This window comes from Neltuma alba, unplaced genomic scaffold (assembly GCF_004799145.2).
Source record: "Neltuma alba isolate B1F8T4 unplaced genomic scaffold, ASM479914v2 tig00012068_pilon, whole genome shotgun sequence".
NCBI lineage: Eukaryota > Viridiplantae > Streptophyta > Magnoliopsida > Fabales > Fabaceae > Neltuma > Neltuma alba.
In genome coordinates this window covers 33,538-53,962 of record NW_021636629.1, presented here as the reverse complement: position 1 = coordinate 53,962, position 20,425 = coordinate 33,538, and the positions used below count along the sequence as shown (strand labels likewise).

The following is a 20,425-nucleotide window of genomic DNA, read 5'->3' as shown; positions in this document are numbered from 1 at the left end:
AGCGAAGGGATTTGGATTTTGATTTTAGATTTTAGATTTTTAGGTTCGTATTTTCGCCCATTTCCGCTTTGCGGGTCGGATGAGGAAGACGATTTGAAAGAAATTAAAATACTTCTGTTTGTATAAAAAATATGTGCTACACACTAAATTATATTTTGAATAAATGAAGTTGTTAATATATAATAAAAATTAAAAAAAATCATACATTTACCAATTATAAGTATCTCGGGCAAAATTTTAAATTACATAAGAAACACAAGACTCCTAGGTAAGTATTATAGATTTATCTATCTCGTATTTTAATTTATTAGCCTGTATAACAAGGAATATGTGTCCTCTTATTTAGAGATTTAATTTTTTACTCATCAACTCATTTCACTAAATCCAATCATTGGGTTGATTCACATGTTACAAAAGATTAGTTTCTTTGGTTAGGGTCAATTTTTTTTTTTTGTGTGGATGTGATATAAAATATCCTTAAATTATTTTAGACTTAAAATTAATTTTTATCTGTTCGAGAATATTAAAATTAAAATCCTCCTGATAAATATATTTCTGTATTAGAACAGCCCAAACTTTACTGGTACAGATAGGTTGATGTTAGAAAGGAAATGGAGGATGGCCCGTTTAAGAGATACCCATAAGTTGGTTGCGTGAAAAACGGGCTTGAGTGGGCGGACATGGACTTTACTTTGTCAGCCCAAACAATTTAAAAATTCCATAGCAACTTACGGGGGACAGGGTCAATCGGAGCTGGAGCTTTGTGAGGAATGAGGATATTTTAAATTTAAATGCTCCATAGCAACTAGTCCCGATATTGGACATTTTTCACAACGTTTTGTGCGAGAACGAGAACGTCTGATATAATTAACTTGAATTTAAAGAAGTGACCATTTTATGATTATGCTTTTGTTATCATTAATTATTATTATTATTATTCTCTTAAAGCAAGACATACGAGGGTCACGTTGCATCGCTTTCATTATCTTATTTGCTTTAATTATAATTAGCATTATCATATGAATGCTAATCTATTTCTCTGGGTCAGCATTATAGTTATTAAAGAAGCATTGCTGCGTTCTAGCTGGGCCATTTCACAATAATACCTCCGGTCCTTAGTATAAGATCTAATTGACTAATTTAAAGATATTAAGAAAATTAATTAAGTTAGTTATTTGTAATAAATAGGTGTTATCTTTTATAAAATACCTTTGCTAATAATATATATTAGCTAAAACTACTATTTGATGAAACATTTAATATGTGCAGTTATTATAAGGATTACTTTGAAAAAATTGAATAAATATGAAAGATAAAGTGAATTTGAGTATTATATTTAAGATCAGATTAAAAATTAAACTAACTCTTGTATTAAGGATCGGAGGTAATAATTTCCTCAATAGTCCTCATTTTGCAGTGTTCCTCTCATAAAAGCCAAACGTGATGGGGAAGAATGGTTCTTCGGGAAAGCAACACAGCTTTCATTTTTATTTTCAACTTTTTTTAAAGCCTAAAAAAAGCAGTCAGATATTTCTTTTACTTTAAGACAGTAATGGGCCATAAGCGCTATTTCAGTCCATGCTTCTGTTCTTGTAATGAGATTTACCCTCTTGATTCCCCCTCCCCCAAAAACTTTTAAAAAATGTTTACTGGTTTATTGGAAGTATCCAAACCTGTAAAAGCAAATCAAAAGAAGACCAAATCTTAATAATCTTATAGCTTAACGGCTCAAAAGCTCTTCTATGAGTAAGGAATTGTGGATTTGATTTTACTTATAATCTCAAGCCGTTATTAGTTATCATCACTTATGGACAAGCGAGACGACACAAAGGAGGAACTGAAGTTAGTAGATTTGAATTCCCTCCAATGAATTTTTGATGCAGAGCTCAAGTGAAAAAGAAGTATAAAAGCATTGTTTCAAACTTGCGCACTGTACAATATAGGCACTGCGAGGAATCCAAATCCCAAGTTTAGAGGCTGAAGTGGAAAGAAAAAGAGAACATATTGTTTCAAACTTTGAATGGGGAAGGGTTGGGGCTAAGCAATCCAAAGAGAGGAAAGAAGAGCATAAAGGAAGTCCATTAAGCACAAGAAACCAGGACAAGTGCATTTTAGTTGCATGGAGAGTAGAGCTTGGAATTCTAAAGATAGCTCAGTACCCGTAAAGAGTGCTGGCTGCTGCTGCCCGAAACACAAAAGCCGCTTCCTGCTTCGTTTTGTTTTTCACACTCCCCACCTTCTCTCCTGTTTCTCTACTTTTAATGTCTTTCTTCCCCTCTTCCCTTCCCCATTCTCACCCTTTCGCTTCTTTTACCCATACCACCGATATACCTGGGCTCATCCTCTTGCCTAAATAAAGTAAACTATCAATTTCCTCCTATTGTTTTCAATCCAGAAAACCAAAAAAAAAAAATCAGTTTCGGCTTGAAATTTAAAGATCCATACAACTTTTCTTAACAACAGAGTTCAGTGGGTCATGAGCACTTCATGGAACATATTCAAGATTCGCTTTTATTCTTGTAGTTTTACCGACTCAGAAAGATAACAGAGGCCTCTCTGGAATTAACCAGTCAGAACCTTGGTATTAGACACGACACCGGCTACAAAACGCTTGTTGAGCTTTTTTATATCATGTTAAAAAGAAAAAGAAAAATCTGTTTTCTCAATAGTAACTACAGAGGCACTGCTGGTTCAGTTAAGCAATGTGCAGGAGTTATTATGTCTTAAAGATATGGTACAAGGACATGTCAGAAAGTTCAGTGACGTGGCAAGCTAATAAAGTGTTCAAGAGAAGGAAGATTCGGTCTTTGTTTGGTAAAAAAGAGCACAAGGCAAATTATAGGGATGTAGGGAAACTGAATGAAAAGATGCTTGTCCTCCCTAGGATATTGTTCCAATCAACACTTTTGCTCAAACCTGTCAGAGTCGTCTAAAACAGCCTTATATATCAGCTTCTATAGCATGCTTATGATTGAGGCGAATCTAAAACTTCCCCACATCTTCTGCTCCTTGGCATTTTCATGCTTTATGCTTTCATCCTCTCAAATCCCATAGAAGATAAACTTCGGGCTTATTCTTGCAGACATGAGCAATAACACTTGACTCAAGCTACCCAGCTCCTCTCTATTTTGGCTTTAAACAAAGAAGCTTCCTTCCTCCAACATTTTCCGTTTCATAGAAGCATGAGTTACTTCACTTTCAGAGGATTGATTCTTTTATTTTGTATTGGGATTTTAGTTTCTGAGCCATACAGAGTTTGTAGCCTGACAAGCAAGAATCTTGCGTTGAGGTGGGATGAGGAGAAATCACCAGTTCCTGGAAGTTTTCGTAGCCTAAAGGATGTTGAAACAAAGGATTTGCAAACAAAGACGGAATTGGCACCTGCACCTTCAATGACGTTCGATCCTGATCAGTCAAACAAAAGAACAGCTCAAAAAGGTTCAGACCCTATTCATAACAGATGGTGACAAGCTGGTGTTGCTCTCTCCTAGACTCTTACAGCCCAGATAAATAACAGGCGAGTTATATCATTCTTTGCTTAAAGGATTCTGAAGGAGGTTGGTGGGGTTTCCACGGTTTTCTTTTCCTTACAACGTGTTTACCATGAATCTATCAGCTAGCTGAAATCCATAATTGCGCTACGATAATGAGAGTGTTAGACCAATCATAGGTACCAATAGTTGGATAGTTAATGATCATGTTAGCTCTCAAATACAGAATATAGTGCATTTTTTATTTTCTTATGACAAGGCTCTCTCTTTATCTCTCTCTCTCTCTCTAGATATATATATGTATATGTTCTTGGTAGCAAGGAAAAAAAAAAAGTATGCATATGTTCTTAACTTCGTCGACATCTTTAATGATGCAGTTGCTAACATCCCTGCTCAGCAGCCAAATCACGATATAGGTTTCTCCAGGGGCTAAAAATAAGACTTTTTGTATACAAGATGATCCAAATTGATCATGACAGGCCCACAAGACAATGGCTGATGATCCTGGTTCACAAGTTTCCATTTTTCAATACCCATGTGATTTAAAAAAATGATTCAATTTTTTTATCTACTTTATCAAAACTAGAGCTACAACTGAAAAAATGAGAGCTTCAACTGAAGAACAGTTAAAATGGAGAAATGTGGCTTGAAAATATGACGAACCAAAATAATAAATGCGCCGACCTTTGAACACCTCAGTATTTCAGTCAGTCTTGACAAGAAGCTGAGATCTCTTGTATCTGTTCTTCCTGTGCAAATCAAATCGTGCAGAAGAAACCTTATGCGCAACTTCCTGCCAAATCATATTCACAGCATCCCCAGGTTGGGATGGATATTGATACTCAAAGTGCAATGTAATCTCCTTCAATCTTTCCCACATCTCAGTCCACCTCTTCTCCGTGATTGATCTTAGCAGACTCAGCAGATAGCCTTTCCTCACAGCATCCTTGGCACGGACAAAGAGGCAGAAGTCTGAGTAATCCAGGATATCTTCGAATGGTAGCTCAATTTTGTCACTAATAATCACAGGAACACAGTGGCTTGCTATGGCATCAAAGAGACGATTGGAGGATGGGGTATCCCCAGCAATGTTTAGGCAGAATTTCGATAAGGCCATCCCATAACTTGCCTCACGTATCCCTTTTCCTCGTACTGTTCCAAATGCAAAGTGGACGTCTTTCTCATCTTTGAGAAGATAATACAGTTCTTGGCGAATAATTCCTCCCTGAAGAGTTTCCGCTTAAAAATCAGATCAATTTGAAAATATGCCTACTGAGCAGATCTAAAATTAGTAAACCATAGATGATATGGATAGCAATTCGAGAAAGAACATCACTAACGCGACTAATTAAATTATTAATACTCCACCAGGGGTAGACTACTAAAAAGCAAGAAATGAAGTGACAAGGATCAAACTCTGATCACTTAGCCACGGAGGCTTTAATGTAATGTTTTAAAACCACTTCAATTCAAAAAGTTAGGTTTTTAAGACCTGTCAATAGTTTTATTATAATTTCTAGCAACAGTGATGAAAACTTGTGGACCATAGAGCAAAAACTTTCCTTTTTTCCCCCATTTTTTGTCCTGTACATAAAATTACTGGCCAAAACAGGGCAAGAGAATATAACGAAAGTCTAGAAATTACTCATAACGAAATCATAATGCATTAAACTGATATAAGGAGCATGGAAAATACTCACATCTTTCCGGTATATTGCCCCTTGGAAATACAAGAGAGTAGGACGATCCTTGTGTGAAAATGATTTAGCTCTTGGTGTGCTACGTACTACATGTTTATACGGTGCTATAATATCTTTCTTCACATTCGCTATTTCAACAGGATACCTTCCAAAATCTGCAAGTAGAAGAATGGCAGAACCCAGCTTTCTTCTTGCATCCAGCATGCTGTTAGGATGGTGAGCTACAATGAGATGATCTTTCCCTCCTGAACGTTTCCATTCTTCCCTGCTCATAAGAAATTGTACCAACTTCTCCTGCAACATTTCATTTGCACTAACTTTCTCATCCCCTTGAATCTTAGAGAGCCGGTTGTAACTCAGAGATGAGAAAAATGGCACGAAAATTACATCTGCTTGACTTGAATTTTGCACTCTAAATGCAGTACAAGGTCTGACAACTTTTCCAGAATCCGATGATAGGAGATCAAGGGTGAGCCAGTATTCTGGACTGTGCTGTAAATTAAGCCCCCCAGGATATGATGGGACTAGTTTTGGGTCATCCACCAGTGGCCACGTTTGGTTTTCACTTCCCTTCCAACCCAATATCCCAAAGTGAAATTCAGGAGGCAAGTCATACATGAACACTCTCAAAAGTGCCCCAGTAGGATCACAGGCCATAATTCTCTGTTGTTCTATAGAGCTCAGTTTCTGGCTTGATTTGAAAACTTGACAGTCCAATTCCCCGGGCCTTTGAGCTTGAATCTTTTTGTCTCCAGAAGGGAAGGGGGAGAGCATATCTTCTTCCTTCTTGGTATTGGGGTTGAAGTAAAACGATGTGTTGTTGACCAGAATAAGCTCAAACACTGATCGAGGTATGAACGAATGATCTCTAAACTGAAGGAGGAAAATCGAAGACAATACCAAAAGGAACATAGAAACCACAATTACACAAAATATAAATCTTGATGGAACCATGCTCTTCGATGGAACCGTGCTCTTCTCTGACATTTCTTTTTTTCCGAAAATCAAGAAAAACAAGCTTCTGGGATTCCAACAGAGAACAAGCCAGCAAGCAGCAGAGAATAGCCAGATCACTGCCAGCGATTGAAGAGCATGAACTGATTATACAAAGCAGGAGCTTTAATTGAGGTGGGCAATCGCTTGATAGTAGAAACTCTTGAATTGCAATCCATGAAGACGAAACGGCATACCTACCGATGGCTCTTGAGCAGATAAGCCCTCAAGGTTTAGTGACAACGATTTCTAGCAGCACAGTCACAACAAATTGCCGTATATAGTACGATGGGAAATGGTCCTTAAAGAAGCCATATGTTTAAAGGAGGGAAAAAAACAAATGACCAGGAAGACCTAGGAATTGGAATTTATTCAGTCTCCATTGACGAATAATCAGAACCAGAGGCAAATGACACAAGAAAGTGAAGAAAGACGATGGAAAACAAGAACTTATCAGATAGAGCAAGCAAGCAACCAGCTAACAATCTCTGGAGCTAGTACAATCATAGTAAAGCGTCCAAATCCTCTACAAATCGGGGAAGAGATGCACGCCGACAGCAAATCTAAGAAAATGTTTCAGGGGCATCGAAGAAAACAGAAGTAAACATCAGTATGGCGGGACAGAGAACGAGAAGACAAAAACGCTTAAACTTTGCATCTGGGTATTCGGTAATTAATCACCATACGAAGTGGCCAGTGGGTGAGCGGTGACTAGCTGGCAGAGTATACATCATCGTCAGTTTCGACCACGCGCCTCCATGGTTGTGCTCTGAGACAAGACAAGGTAAGAGGAAAGGAATTGACTTTTCTGACAAAGTTGCAGGCCCATGGATGACTCAGCTGCTCATACAGTCATACTACTATATTCAACGTGTTCCGTGGGAAGTGAGACCAAAAAAACATTAAATAATTAAATAATTTAATAACGGATTTAAGCTCATTCTCTTCCCTCACTTTCTTATTTACTGAGATTTCCCAAAGTTTGATTAAAAAAAAAATTATTAAGTCGCAATATAAGTAATGATCATCCCGCCATAAAACTAACTTAAGAGTTAATGAAAAAAAACTAAAAAAGAATGCTTAAATAACTAATTCTGTTCATGAATTAGTTATTTTCACTTATTTATGTAAGAGTAATATTTTCAAAGTGCATAAAATCCTGTTTTTGTTGGGAACAGAATGGGATTAGGTTTTCTGCCACGAAGAGACAATAGCACAAAAAAAAAAAGTTTGAATTTTGATACTTCTCCTGTTTTTAATATATGACTTAATTGTTGATTTGATTTTAATTCTAAATATAAGACTTATTTATCATATTTATCAGTTTTTTCTAAATTACTCCTATGGATACTCCCTCAATTATAATCAAATAAAAGAGGAAAAGTGAATATTAAGGAAGATGATTAAGATATTTTAAGAAAAATATGTTATATTTCTTATAATTAACTAATTTATTTAATTTTTTAATCTAATCAGATTAGCTAAATAGGTCTTATAATAAAGATTGGAGGAGTATTATTTACAATAATGCTGTTGTTGAGGGAAAAGACGGAAAGTCAAATGTGTTGATTTGCCAGATTAAGGAATGCGCGTGAATTGTGAAAAAGATAATCTTCCAAAATAGTTTCCCTGAATGGCGAGGGAGTCAGATTGGCAACATCAACATAGAGATTAGATATCAACCCCTTCATTAGTTTATTTTATTTTGGGTAAATGGCCAACTCCTATTGATATTTGTTCCTATAAATAAATGGGCTTTCATCAATAAATAGTAAAGTGAGTATGAAGCCCTGAGGTAAAAAAAGGGAGAGCGAGCATGAGGGATTGAAGCCTTTCCCCTTTTGCAGTTTGTATTCTTGTCTTTATGGGCCCACATCGTTTATATTATTTTGATATGAAACCCGATTCTTTTTCTTCTCGTTATCTGATATAATGGGCCATCCACTGGGATCAAGATCAATACACCAGTGGTATGGGACCATTGTTTTTTTAATGGTTTTGGACTTATGGGTTGTGGGATTTGACATTTTTTTAAATCCACGTACCCCCTCAACGGAAAGCATACTTTGGAACTTCCTTTTTTTTTTTTTGGGCCAGGTGAGAACTTTGAGTTTCGCCCGACGGCCATATCATATTCTTACTCCAGTTTTAAATATATAAATTAAATAATTAATTTATAAAAATGGATTAAATTACCTTTTTTATATGATAAAATTTAGGGAAAAAGACTGAAAAACCACCTTGAAATTGTGAAATCAGAATTTAGGCACCTAACACTTCAAAATGATAGAAAATGAAATAAAATTAAATTGAAAATTTGAAATTAAAGAGAAATAACAAAAATACCCTTTAAAAAAAAAAGGTTCAACCTTTTGCCGACAGTCAACGCCAACCATCGACGTGGTGCCTGCCGGCAGGAGTTTTTTTTGCCAATGAAAATTATCTGACAAAGGTGCTGGGAGTGAGATTTTAAATAACCCAAATCCTTATTTTGGTAATTTATACCTTATCATTAATTAAAAATACTTTTTGGTTATTTTTTATTTTTATGTAGATCATGGGAAAAAAAATTCTTCCTGAATCAATTACCATCATATTTCACATGTTATATATCAGGGAAAAAATATATTGTTAATTCTAGTTCAAGATTTGTTATTTTACAATCAAAACTTGTTATTTCTAGATGAAATGTTATCATTTTTAATTGATTCACTTATTATTTTATATATTATATATCAGCAAAAAAATGTGTTGCTAATCTTAACTCAAGACTTATTAATTTATAATCATGACTTGTTATTCTTAGATTAATTGTTGTCGCATTTGCAAGTCAAAGTAAAAGAGTTAATTTTTTTTGTTCACATTATCATGTTAAAAATTATTAATGGCCCAATAGTTACTTTTATTTTTAAAACCCAAATGACCATCGGGTGATAAGATCAAATCCCACCCCACTACTTTCCTAAATAGCAACTCCTCAAAAAAAAAAAAAAGGAACTCTTGTTGGTAGCCACCATATCAGCAGCCAACATCGGCATCAGCAGTGGTAGGCAATAGCTGACACGGTGCCGGTAAGGGGTTGAACCATTTTTTATGAGAAAATAAATAAGCATTTTGTCATTTTTTTAATTTCAAAATTTCAATTTTATTTTATTTCATTTTCTGCCATTTTGAAGTGTTAGATGCTGAATTAGGATTTCACAATTTCAATGTTCTTTTTCTGTATTTTTTCCTTGAAGTCAAACACATGCATGCCAATATATCAATATTAGACTCAAATCAAGATTTTATCAAAACATAATAGGTGATGTTGTCATTAGACAGCTCACAGCTAGCCATTGCCCATTGACAATTAATTTAGTAGTTATATTATAAAAAATATGTATTGTTTTTCTTAAAATAATTGTTGATTAACCTTTTTTTACCCTTACATTATGGTTAGCTTAGGGCATTATGAAAGATGACGTTATGTAGCATGCATTAAAAGGGTGTTTGGATGTAAACCAAACTATAATTTTAAAAGTGTTTTTACAGTATATAAAATAATGATGCAGAAGAGCTTGTCTCGTTTTACAAAAAAAATGCTTTTCAAAATTACCTTTTCATATTACCTAACGCCCCCTAAAATCTCGGTTTCCTCGTTGGCTCTTACGAACCTACAATATCGGTTATTCCACCGAGAGCAATAAAAGCGGGGGAAAATACTCTAGTGGATTATGTTTTCCTAATTTACCGACAAATTACTATTCTTATCTTATATTAAAATCAAAATTTATCTACGATTAAAATTTAATATTTGAATCATTTAAATATAAAATGAACTATCCATATAATTTTTAAAAATAATCTTCTGCCAGTTTTTCTTCAGATTTTGCCATTAATGATATATGTACTTTCCTTACTTTGCACGAAGTTTAACATGAGATTTAAAAATTTATAATGTGACTTGTAAATAGTACACTTTTATTACAAATTTTATTAGTAGCATCTTATATTAATATTGAAGTTGATGAGGTTCTTCTCAAGGGAAAAAATCTCTTGGATGTGTTGGATTTCAAATTTTTTAATTAAACTAGAAGCGGTTAGGAAAAATAAAACAAATAAACCAAAGAGCACCAACACCAACAGTTAAGGGAAAAAACAGGGAAATCGATTTAGATTTTATACTCCTCCGGTCCTAAATATAAGACTTATTTTATAGTGTAATTTTTACTACAAAATGAGTCTTATATTTAGAACCAGAGTAATATTATATTATAAAATATACCATCTTGATCTTTTTTAGTCGTCACTTGTAGGAGGGGATTTAGGTCCTTTTTATTTGTCACTTGTACTTTTTTTTAATGTTTTATTTTCAATTCTGTCCCTATTAATTAATAGAGAGACAAATGTAAAAGTAAAGAGAGAAGGAATAAATGAGAAAAAAATATTAGCATTTAATAAAGGTAAAAATAAAAAAGATATTATGTGTTTAATGATCTCTTTGGTATTGTCCGATTTATGAATCACTTCTAATATATTTTACATAGATTAAAAAAAACTTTAAATTTCATTAACTCTCATTTAAAATTCAATAATTTTTCAACTTTATCTCTATTTAATATATATTATACTTCATATAAACAAAATCAACACAATAATAAATAAAGAGTAAAATTTTATATTTATATAAAAAAAATTTCAATACCCTATAAATAAAATTAGAGGAGGCTGTGAGTTAACCATGTCCATTGTGTATGAAATTTGGGCCAATCACCTTGTTGCAGCCCAAAACAATCAGCCCATTCTTTACAACAAATCACGGGTAGTTTTGGAAGTAGTGCTTGGCGTCAATCAAACCCTCGTCACCAACAAGTGTTGGTCCAAGTAGAAGGGATTTGAACACCTTAAACATCATATCATAGGTTTAATTCTTAAGATAGTGTGTATGAAAAAAATATTGTTGGGAGGGGTTTCTGCTACGACGCCTGACAGTATTCCGAGAGATTAGTTTCCTTACTGTTCGGATGGAAGGATACTCTGGGCAACTAAAAAAAAACCTCGTCACTTTACTACACATAAAGAAAGACAGAAAGTGCTGGTTGCTGCCGCCGGCAACACAAAAGCCACTTCTTGCTTTGTTTTGTTTTTCTGATTCCCCCTTCCTTCTCTCCCATTTCTCTACTCTTAATCAGCCAAATGAACACCTGTGACGAACGTTCAAACAACATTCTTGCTTCACTAAGTAGTATATTTAATTTGTTCCAAATATATACTGAGTGATAGATATTGCATGAAAGGTGAGAATCATACACCCAAACCACAACTTATGCATTGTTCGCATTAACGTCCGTAAAAAATGACTTTTTATCCCAACAGATTTTTAAAAAGTGAAGTTAACATGAAAAGAACAGAACCAAGATGCAGGTGCTGATGAGCACCACCGGAAAAACTCCCCGATCCTCCATCATCTCCCTCACTCCCTCTTCCATTCTCTTATCTGCCTCTGCCAATAAATTCTTACTTTGGAAGATGCAGTCAGAGCCTTCTCTCAGTTTTTATTTTTCTTTATTGGTGATTTTTGGGGTCCACACACGCACATATATAACCAGAAGCAAAGTTGGCAAGCAAAGAAGATCCTATACATGCGCGAAGGGGATGGGGAAGCAACTGTATACAATGGCGCCACGTGGAGCTTAGTTAGAAATAATTTTTTGACACGTAAGATGAGTTATAAATGACAAGAATAATATAAAAATTGAAAAGACAAGAAACTGAGTCGCACTAAATTATGGTCGAAAAATATAGTCATGTGTGAATTAAAAGTTGAAAGACTAAAATTAATTTGCCCGGTAAAAAAATGTAAAATGAGAATATTCAACTTGCAATAGATAAATAATTTCTTATGAATGTTAACTGTTCTTATTCCTTATTTTAAATCAATTACATAAAAATAAAATAATAAATAAATCAGTTTTTAAGTCTTATACTATACCAAGTCCTTTAAAGCCAACAGAAAAAGCGACTTCCGTTTCATGACTCCTCCACGGTCTCCCCCCTTCCATATTCAACCAGGCTTAAGCCCAGAGACCTAAAGTAAAACAGGCCAAGAGCCACGTGAAAGATCCATCTCTCCCTCTTCACTAATTCACTTCCTCTCCCTCGGCTTTAACTTATTTCATCCCACGAGCACACATAAGTTCAAAGGAACCCCACTGCCCGGGAACACTCAGCAAATTTTATTTTAATTTTCTTAAAATGTACTGTGATTGGCTTTTTTTTTTTTAACGTTAAATTCTGGTTAGCTTAGTGCATACGAAAGGCGACGTTATGCAGTATATATTAAAATCTCGGTTCCTTCATTGGTTTTCATGAACCTGCAGTCTCGGTTATTCCACCGACAGCACCAAAAGCGGGGGGAAATACTCAAGTGGATTATGTTTTCCTAATTCACCAACAAACTAGTATTCTTATCTTATATTAAAATCAAAATTTATCTACAGTTAAAATTTAATATTTGAATCTTTTAAACATAAAATGAACCGTTCACATAATTTTTAAATTTAATCTTGTGCCAGGATAAGAAATGAGAACATATTTATGTTAGTCACTTGTTATTGAAATTTCTCCATGATTAAGTTTTTTTAAGGCCTCACAATAAATCTCTCTATAAAAAATTTCAAATCCCGCGAATCATAACCATTAGAAAAAAATGGACCATTACCACGATCGTATTTATGCTCACTTGTGTTTCACGGTAAAACTACAAAAGAAAAGAATCGGGTTACATGTAAAAATGACAGAAACGATGTGGGCCCAAAATGGAAAAGAATGAAAACTACAAAAGAGGAAAGGCTTCAGCTTCAAGGCTTTGTGCTCACTTTATGTTTCATGGTGGGAACAAATATCAACGAAAATTGGCCATTCACTCATAACAAAATGAAACAACGAAGGGGTTAATCTGTAATCTCCACGTTGATGATGCCAATCTCACTCACTCATTCACAAATCACGCACAATCCCTAATCAGTCAAATCAACACATTTGGCTTTCACCTCAACTACATTATTATTGTAGACAGTCCCAAAATTCAAACTTTTTCTTTTGGTTATTGTCTCTTGGTGGCAGAAAACCTGATCCCATTTTATTCCAGACGAAAAAGGAGGATTTTCTGCACTTTGAAAAAATTACTCTTACCCAGATAAGTGAAAATAACTAAGCCGTGAACAAAACTAATTATTTAAGCATTTTTTTTTTTTGGGAGGAGGATGAAAGCGAGGACCGTAATTATGCACTACATGCATCATTGTTATATTAATAGTGAAAGTAGTAATTAAGAAATTAAATAAATATAATATGGAGAAGTGAGTTTTCTCATTTCTTTAAATGATTCCCTCCTCAAAATTCATAATCGTGTATATATATATATATATATATATGTGTGTGTGTATGTAGGTAGGTATAGGAGAATGAATATAAATCCTTCGTTCCTAGAAAATTAATAACTTTTGACTCTATTGAAATATATGTGCGCAATACGTTTAATCTTCCATCTCAAAACAGTTCGAACACACACATAAGAGGAAGCAAAATTATCAACAAAAATGTAATCAAATGATGAAAATTATACTACCTCCGATCCTAATTATAAGAGCCAGTTGACTAATTTGAGAAGATTAAGGAAGTAAGTTGAGTTAGTTATTTGTCCTAAATAGGTGTTGTTTTTCTTAAAATATCCTTACTAATCAAGTGTATTAACTAGAACTATCATTGTTAGAAGGGCTACTTTGAAAAAAAATGTATAAATACGAGAGACAAAATGGATTAGGGTTTTATATTTAGGACCAAAATAAAAATGAAACAGGATCTTATAGTAAAGACCGGAGGTAGTATATCATTAATCTATATAGTCACTTAAAAATTTGAACTGTCCCTTAAAAGTTGCTACCTAAGAACTCAAGCACGTGATGCATCAATAGCGCAAAAGATTATTTCTCTGCAAAATTTATATAATGCATAAGATTTCCATTTTTTTGGTCAAGAAATTTAATTGTCTTCGCGTGTATTTGGGAAGACTCAAGCATTCAAGGCCCAATAAAATGCATTTTTTGCGTTTTTGTTTTCACGAAACAGTGCTCCCATAATATTCAGGTTGTGTCGGTGCAATAATAATATTCTGCATATAACTTAGAAGGAGCTTATGAGAGTCCCCATAATTCTGTTTACAAGCTTATATGGAAATGGAATGGTGCTGAGAGAATAAGGTTTTTTATTTGGCAAATATTCCAAAATAGGCTACCTACAAACCTGTGGAGAAGCAAATGGTCTCATGCTTCTCCTCTTTGTGACTGGTGCCAGAATGATATAGAAGATGTTCTGCATATTTTAAGGGACTGTGAATACGCAAGAAAGTTATGGTTGAGTATCTTAGCTCCTTCTACGGTTAAACAGTTCTTTTCGGTCTCACTTGTTGAATGGGTCTCTATGAATCTGAAGCAGAATTTTGCTACTGATAGCAGCACTGAATGGAGCCTTATTTGGGGAGTTGCAACTTGGAAACTTTGGCATTGGCGAAATGAATTCATCTTCAAAGAGGAGACTCAGAAACCTCATGAACCAGCGCTGGTGATTTTAAAAACCTGTAACCAATTCAGTATGAGAAAGGATCACTTGCAATGTGATGTTAATACTGCTAGCTCTAATCCTAAGCAGTGGGTTCCACCTCCTCCTAACATTGTTAAATTAAACGTGGATGGAGCTAAATCTGAAACCGCTAAGGCAGCTGCTTGTGGGGGTGTTTTTAGAGACTATCAAGGTAATTGGATTGCTGGGTTCTCGAATTATCTTGGGAATTGTAGTGCCTATGAAGCAGAAGAGTGGGCAATGCTTAAGGGTCTCTACTTAGCTTGGGAGATGGGATTTAGGAACATTATCGTAGAATCTGATAGCAAAACTCTTACTGATACACTACTGGAAAAGCAAAGCTCTAATGCTACTTGGAGTAATACCTTATTGGACATTAAACGATACTTATCAAGAACGTGGCAGGTGCAAGTCAATTTTGTCCACAGAGAATGCAATAGGATTGCGGATAGCATGGCAAAGAGGGGGTTTACAACTACTTCTCTGCTTGACATGGCTCCTCAACGTATGAGGACCCTGGTTCAGAAAGAAGCTATGGGATTACAATCCCCAATGTTTTAATTCTTGCTTTTGGCTTCGGCCTCTCTCATGTACCAAAAAAAAAAATAATAATAATAATAATATTCTGGATCGGACCTTTCCTTACGGGTATAAAATGTCTCCTCTTCCCACAAATTTTTGTTATGCGGGGATAGCCTCGAGCAAGGTCTCTGGAACACCGCTGCCTTAATTCAGCACGATCACATTCCCGTTAGAATCGACGTCCACTATAACAGAATCACCCTCTTTAGTCTCCCCAGCAAGCATCTTCTCTGCTATGTTGTCCTCCAAAAGTCGCATTATGGCTCTTCTTAAAGCCCTAGCTCCATAGCTGGGATCATAACCTTCCCGGACCACTCTATCCTTAAATCTTTCTGTGACGTGAAGTCCAATATCTTTGGCTTTTAATCTGTCAAAGACTTCCTTTAGCATTATGTCAACAATCTCCTTCACCTCCATCCTCGTGAGTTGCCTGAAAACAATGATTTCATCTAACCTATTCAAAAACTCCGGCCGAAAGTATTGTTTCATTTCCTCAGTCACCACATTCTTGATATGGTTGTAACTGTTGTCCTTCTCATCATAGTCAAGGTCAAATCCTATCCGACGGCCACCTTTCTCAATCACACTGCTTCCTATGTTTGAGGTCATTATAAGAAGCGTATTCTTGAAGCACACGGTTCTACCCTTACTGTCCGTTAGCCTTCCGTCTTCGAGAATTTGAAGCATCATGTTGAATACATCAGGATGAGCTTTCTCAATTTCATCAAAGAGGACAACGTTATAGGGTCGACGCCGAACTGCCTCAGTCAACTGACCACCTTCGGTGTAACCCACATATCCCGGAGGGGAACCAATAAGCTTGGAGATAGTGTGATTTTCCATAAATTCACTCATGTCAAGCCGAATCATGGCTTCCTCAGAGCCAAAGTGGTATGTGGCCAATGCTTTTGCCAGCTCAGACTTCCCCACCCCAGTTGGACCAGAAAATACGAAGCTGGCAATTGGGCGATTAGGATCCTTTAACCCAACCCGAGCTCGGCGTATCGCTCGGCTAACGGCCTTCACGGCTTCATCCTGACCAATGACCCTCTTGTGTAGGGTCTCTTCCATCTTAAGGAGGCGATCAGATTCATTTGTTGAGACTTTCTCAACAGGAATACCAGTCCAAGATGAGACGATGTTTTGAATGACAGCTTCAGTAACAACTAGACCTCCATCTCCGGTCTCGCTCTCAGGGTTGCTCATCCCCTTGCCTTTCTCTGTAAGTGCTGAGATTTGTACCTTAAGATCCATTTCTCCGTCTCGTAGCTCTCCTGGCTGCTGGGAGAAATTCATGTCCCGTCAGTCCATTAATTAATGACTAAACAAGATTCCAAATAATTAGGAGATAAAGTCACTCAATTAGAACAAGAAAAATGTTGATGCTATTGTACTCTTAAGTTATTATGAAACTAAATAAGTTGCTTAAAAATTTTAAAGAAAATCATCATTCTCTTCTATGATAAAGCCAAACATTTGTCTTCCTGAAAACATCGGTTTTGCACCAAAGTAATCTTAAATGAAAAGGCTTTGCCTTTTCAAAGTCTTGGTCGTGGACAGTTTCTTCCTCCTTCACAATCTGCTCGACCGTCTTGTCGGGCCCTCTGGCTTCCTTTTCAGGTAACTAGAATGACATAAATTCAGCTCAAGTAACACAAAACTAATAAACAGAAGAACTTCAAGCTAGAGTTAAGATACACAAGATACCTGTGCACGTCGATTTTGAACTCGTGACCCAGCTTCATCAACCAAATCTATAGCTTTGTCCGGTAGAAATCGATCGCTGCAGGGAACACAATTATTTAGAAGCCATGAATCACTCGGTTAAAGTACACTGCAAGAAGAAAATAACAGGATTCAAGAAGCATGTAATTAATCTAAAGATACTGACAATTACATTAGAGATGAAATTTTAAGAAAGGAAATAGGACTATTAACATTAATTGTTCCACCATCTTTCATTCCAACCTTAACATACGCAACCCTATATGCTCCATTGAAAAAAGAAAAGAAAATAAAAGAATGAAAGGAAAAAAAAAATCAGAAAAAAGAAAGAAGGAAAAAATAGATGGCAATAAACCTGATATACGTACTGGTATGACAGCTGAGCAGCAACTACAAGAGCTTCATCAGTTTACCGGACTTTGTGATGAATCTCAAAACGTTCTCCAAGTCCTTTCAAAATTTGTGTTGTCCCATCCACAGTAAGCTCTGGTACTTTAACTGGTTGGAATCGCCTCTCTAATGCTGGACCTTTTTCAATGTGTTTCGTGTATTCATCCAGAGTTGTGGCTCCTATGCACTGTACATCAGTAAGCATATACTTGTTTAGCCTAATTTCAATAGAAACAGCAGTATCTCTATTTAGTTAACCACTCTTAGTGGTCAATTCGGCAAAGGCTTGTCAAGAACTCCATTAGCAGTTGGTCTCTGACTTGATCATTTTGCACTCTAAGATAAGAACTCTTTTGGGATTCATGTTCGAATCCTCAATCTTGGTTATTACTTATTCACGTCTAAAAAACAATTACTTATTATCTTATTAATTTTGACTACGTGCCAGCAATAATCGCAATTTTCCATGAGAATTGGCAATTGATAGCTGACCTAAAGCAGCCTTTTCTGATGTTCAATAATGGTTTCAATTTAAAGCACGCTAATAATATCCCATAACCACCCAAAAGAAAAAAAAAAAAAGACAAAAAGATTAAGCATTCCTTGTGTAAATTATGGACATACTGGGTGGTGAAGACCTATAACCAGCAATGCATAAAAGAGCAAAACTACCCACGTTTTCATTGGACATGACTGTTCATTCACATACATTCAACATTATATCCATTTTGCACAACCCAATAATAAATATTACCTGGAGTTCACCTCTTGCAAGAGCTGATTTTAATAGATTTGCGGCATCAATTGCTCCTTCAGCTGCTCCAGCTCCAATTAGAGTGTGCACTTCATCAATGAAAAGTATTATCCCATCACTTTGTTTGATTTCCTCCATTAGATTTTTCAATCTCTCCTCAAATTCCCCACGATATTAGTTCCAGCAATAAGTCGACACATATCAATGCTTATAACCTTAATTATTCAGAAGAAAGTAATCTATTACAAAACAACGCGAAAGACACCAAGATATAACCAACAACCTATTAAAAAATTAGACATAATAGATCACTATTATCTGGCAATTAGGATAGATCTTCCCGACCATGCATGTTTTATATCAGCGAGATTGACAACATAACAATGACAAAAAAACTGCCTTGGAACTTCTGTTGATTTAACAAAGACGTCTAGAGGTGGCATGTCTGAATCAGACGGCCTATGCCAATTATAATTGAAAAGCAGGATCTTGCACATAATTCAAGTTTCAAACTCCGCAAAATCTTGCGACCTATAATTAGTCCTTAACATAGATGAAAGTATATTTCTAACCTTCTTCCCCTTTATAGTGTCAGGTACATCACCACTTGCTATCCGATGAGCAAGACCCTCAACGATAGCTGTCTTCCGAACACCAGCTTCTCCGATTAGACAAGGATTATTTTTTCTGTAACGGCCTAAAATTTGAGTTACGCGTTCAATTTGTTGCTGCCTCCCAACAGCAGGATTCAGTTCTCCCTGCAAAGGAGGGAATAAGAAAGCCTATGTACACAGTGGCACAACACATCATCAGAGGCCTTTGGTGTCCCCTCCAGTCAAGAATTAGGGCCTCATAATTAATAGTCAATATGCTATTATCTTATATCTTTCTTCATTTATGCTTTGATATCCTGGTGTCCTTTCTTATTTGTATGTCAATATAATATCTGTGTGTGCTGTGAGTCTTGTCTTTCCTGTCCTATCCCTGCGTTTTGTATTTTGGGGCCACATCCTTTCAAGTGAGTTTCTCTCTCTGTCTCTCTCTGTTTTTTTTTAGATATTCAAAACTTTGTGTTCTTCTTGGGCAATTATCCATAATACTATTAAGGTCTACCTTAAGTTTTGGAGTAACTCTTTTGTAATTACCTATAAGCTAACAACACAAACATGTCTAGGAACTTTTTACCTGATGCTCATTCCACTCACTATAACTGTTCTTTATTGCTTTGAAATTAGAATTGGCGGTAGAAAGTTTTTATTTCTTTATATTACTCCTTTAGTTAGAAGGAATAGAAGTCTATAAATATTGGGAGGAAGTAGTTTAGTTTTGTAGTATCCTATCATGACATTCTAATTTCATTTTATTTTTCGCTAAGGCTAATAATATCTTTTGCCTTGGGGTCCGTTTGGTAGAGGAAAATAGGGGAAGAAAAATTTTAATATTTATAAAATTAAAGAAGTGAGCTTAAAAACTTTTACCTAATTTTTATTTTTTTTAATCTTTCCTCGATGTCCTCCCCCCATCTCATTCATATTTGAACTCAAAGAGTGTTCCTTGCTGGCTAACACGCATTAACAAGTCATTGTCGCCAGCTATTCAGACATCATGTCCAGGCTTTTGGCTCAGTCAACTCATGTCCCTGGTCTAGTCCAAGCAAAGGAATGTTCATCAGCACAAGGGATCTGGAAAATCACCAAGATCAGTGAAAATGACGTGTCGCGCTTTACCAACATCAAGTTTAAGAATGTCTGGTTTCTCACGACTCCGACATGTTAATCCTTTGGACCCAAACACAATGCTGAGACCTCTACAAGATTTTTATTCCAAGATGTCAATTGCAACTTCTTCTAGACGAGGAAAGAGCCAACAGATTTGTACCTAAAGCCATGTTTGAGCGTTACACAGAGAAAGCAATCAAAGTAATTATGCTACCATAGGACGAAGCGCGACATCTTGGTCAAAATTTTGTTGGAACGGAGCTGATTCTATTGGGTCTTATTGGCGAAGGTTGCTAAGGTTCTAAATCTATGGGGATTAAGCTTAAAGATGCACGTGTGGGAGTGGAGAAGATAATTGGAAAGGGTACTGGATTTGTTGATGTTGAAATTCCATTCACACCTCAAGCAAAGCATGTATTGGAACTTTCACTTGAAGAAGCCCGCCAACTT

At 35.7% G+C, this 20,425-nt stretch overlaps 1 protein-coding gene and 1 pseudogene across 5 annotated transcripts; both read right to left on the bottom strand.

The window, feature by feature from the left end:
• Positions 1–2,273: 2,273 nt before the first annotated feature.
• On the bottom strand, positions 2,274–6,390 carry LOC114721767 (probable arabinosyltransferase ARAD1). Of its 5 annotated transcripts, none has more exons than XM_028907622.1 (3): positions 5,192–6,390; positions 4,176–4,716; positions 2,274–2,349 (listed from the first exon to the last, which is right to left on the bottom strand). In XM_028907622.1, exons 1-2 carry the CDS (start codon positions 6,176–6,178, stop codon positions 4,195–4,197), a joined length of 1,509 nt encoding a protein of 502 aa, XP_028763455.1. In that variant the 5' UTR covers positions 6,179–6,390; the 3' UTR covers positions 2,274–2,349; positions 4,176–4,194. The 5 variants fall into 5 exon arrangements, with proteins under 5 accessions (XP_028763455.1, XP_028763456.1, XP_028763454.1 ...); XM_028907623.1 differs by having other exon boundaries at positions 2,325–2,377; XM_028907621.1 differs by lacking the exon at positions 2,274–2,349 and adding an exon at positions 2,765–3,405.
• A 9,142-nt stretch (positions 6,391–15,532) lies between these two features.
• LOC114721771 (chaperone protein ClpC, chloroplastic-like) lies at positions 15,533–20,209 on the bottom strand (annotated as a pseudogene).
• Positions 20,210–20,425: the final 216 nt, after the last annotated feature.

Coding starts and splice junctions, on each gene's coding strand:
- LOC114721767 (XM_028907622.1), bottom strand. CDS start 6,178: ATGTCAGAGAAGAGCACGGTTCCATCGAAGAGCATGGTTCCATCAAGA. Junction 4,717..5,191: donor GGGCAATATACCGGAAAGAT/GTGAGTATTTTC, acceptor GAAACTCTTCAG/GGAGGAATTATTCGCCAAGA.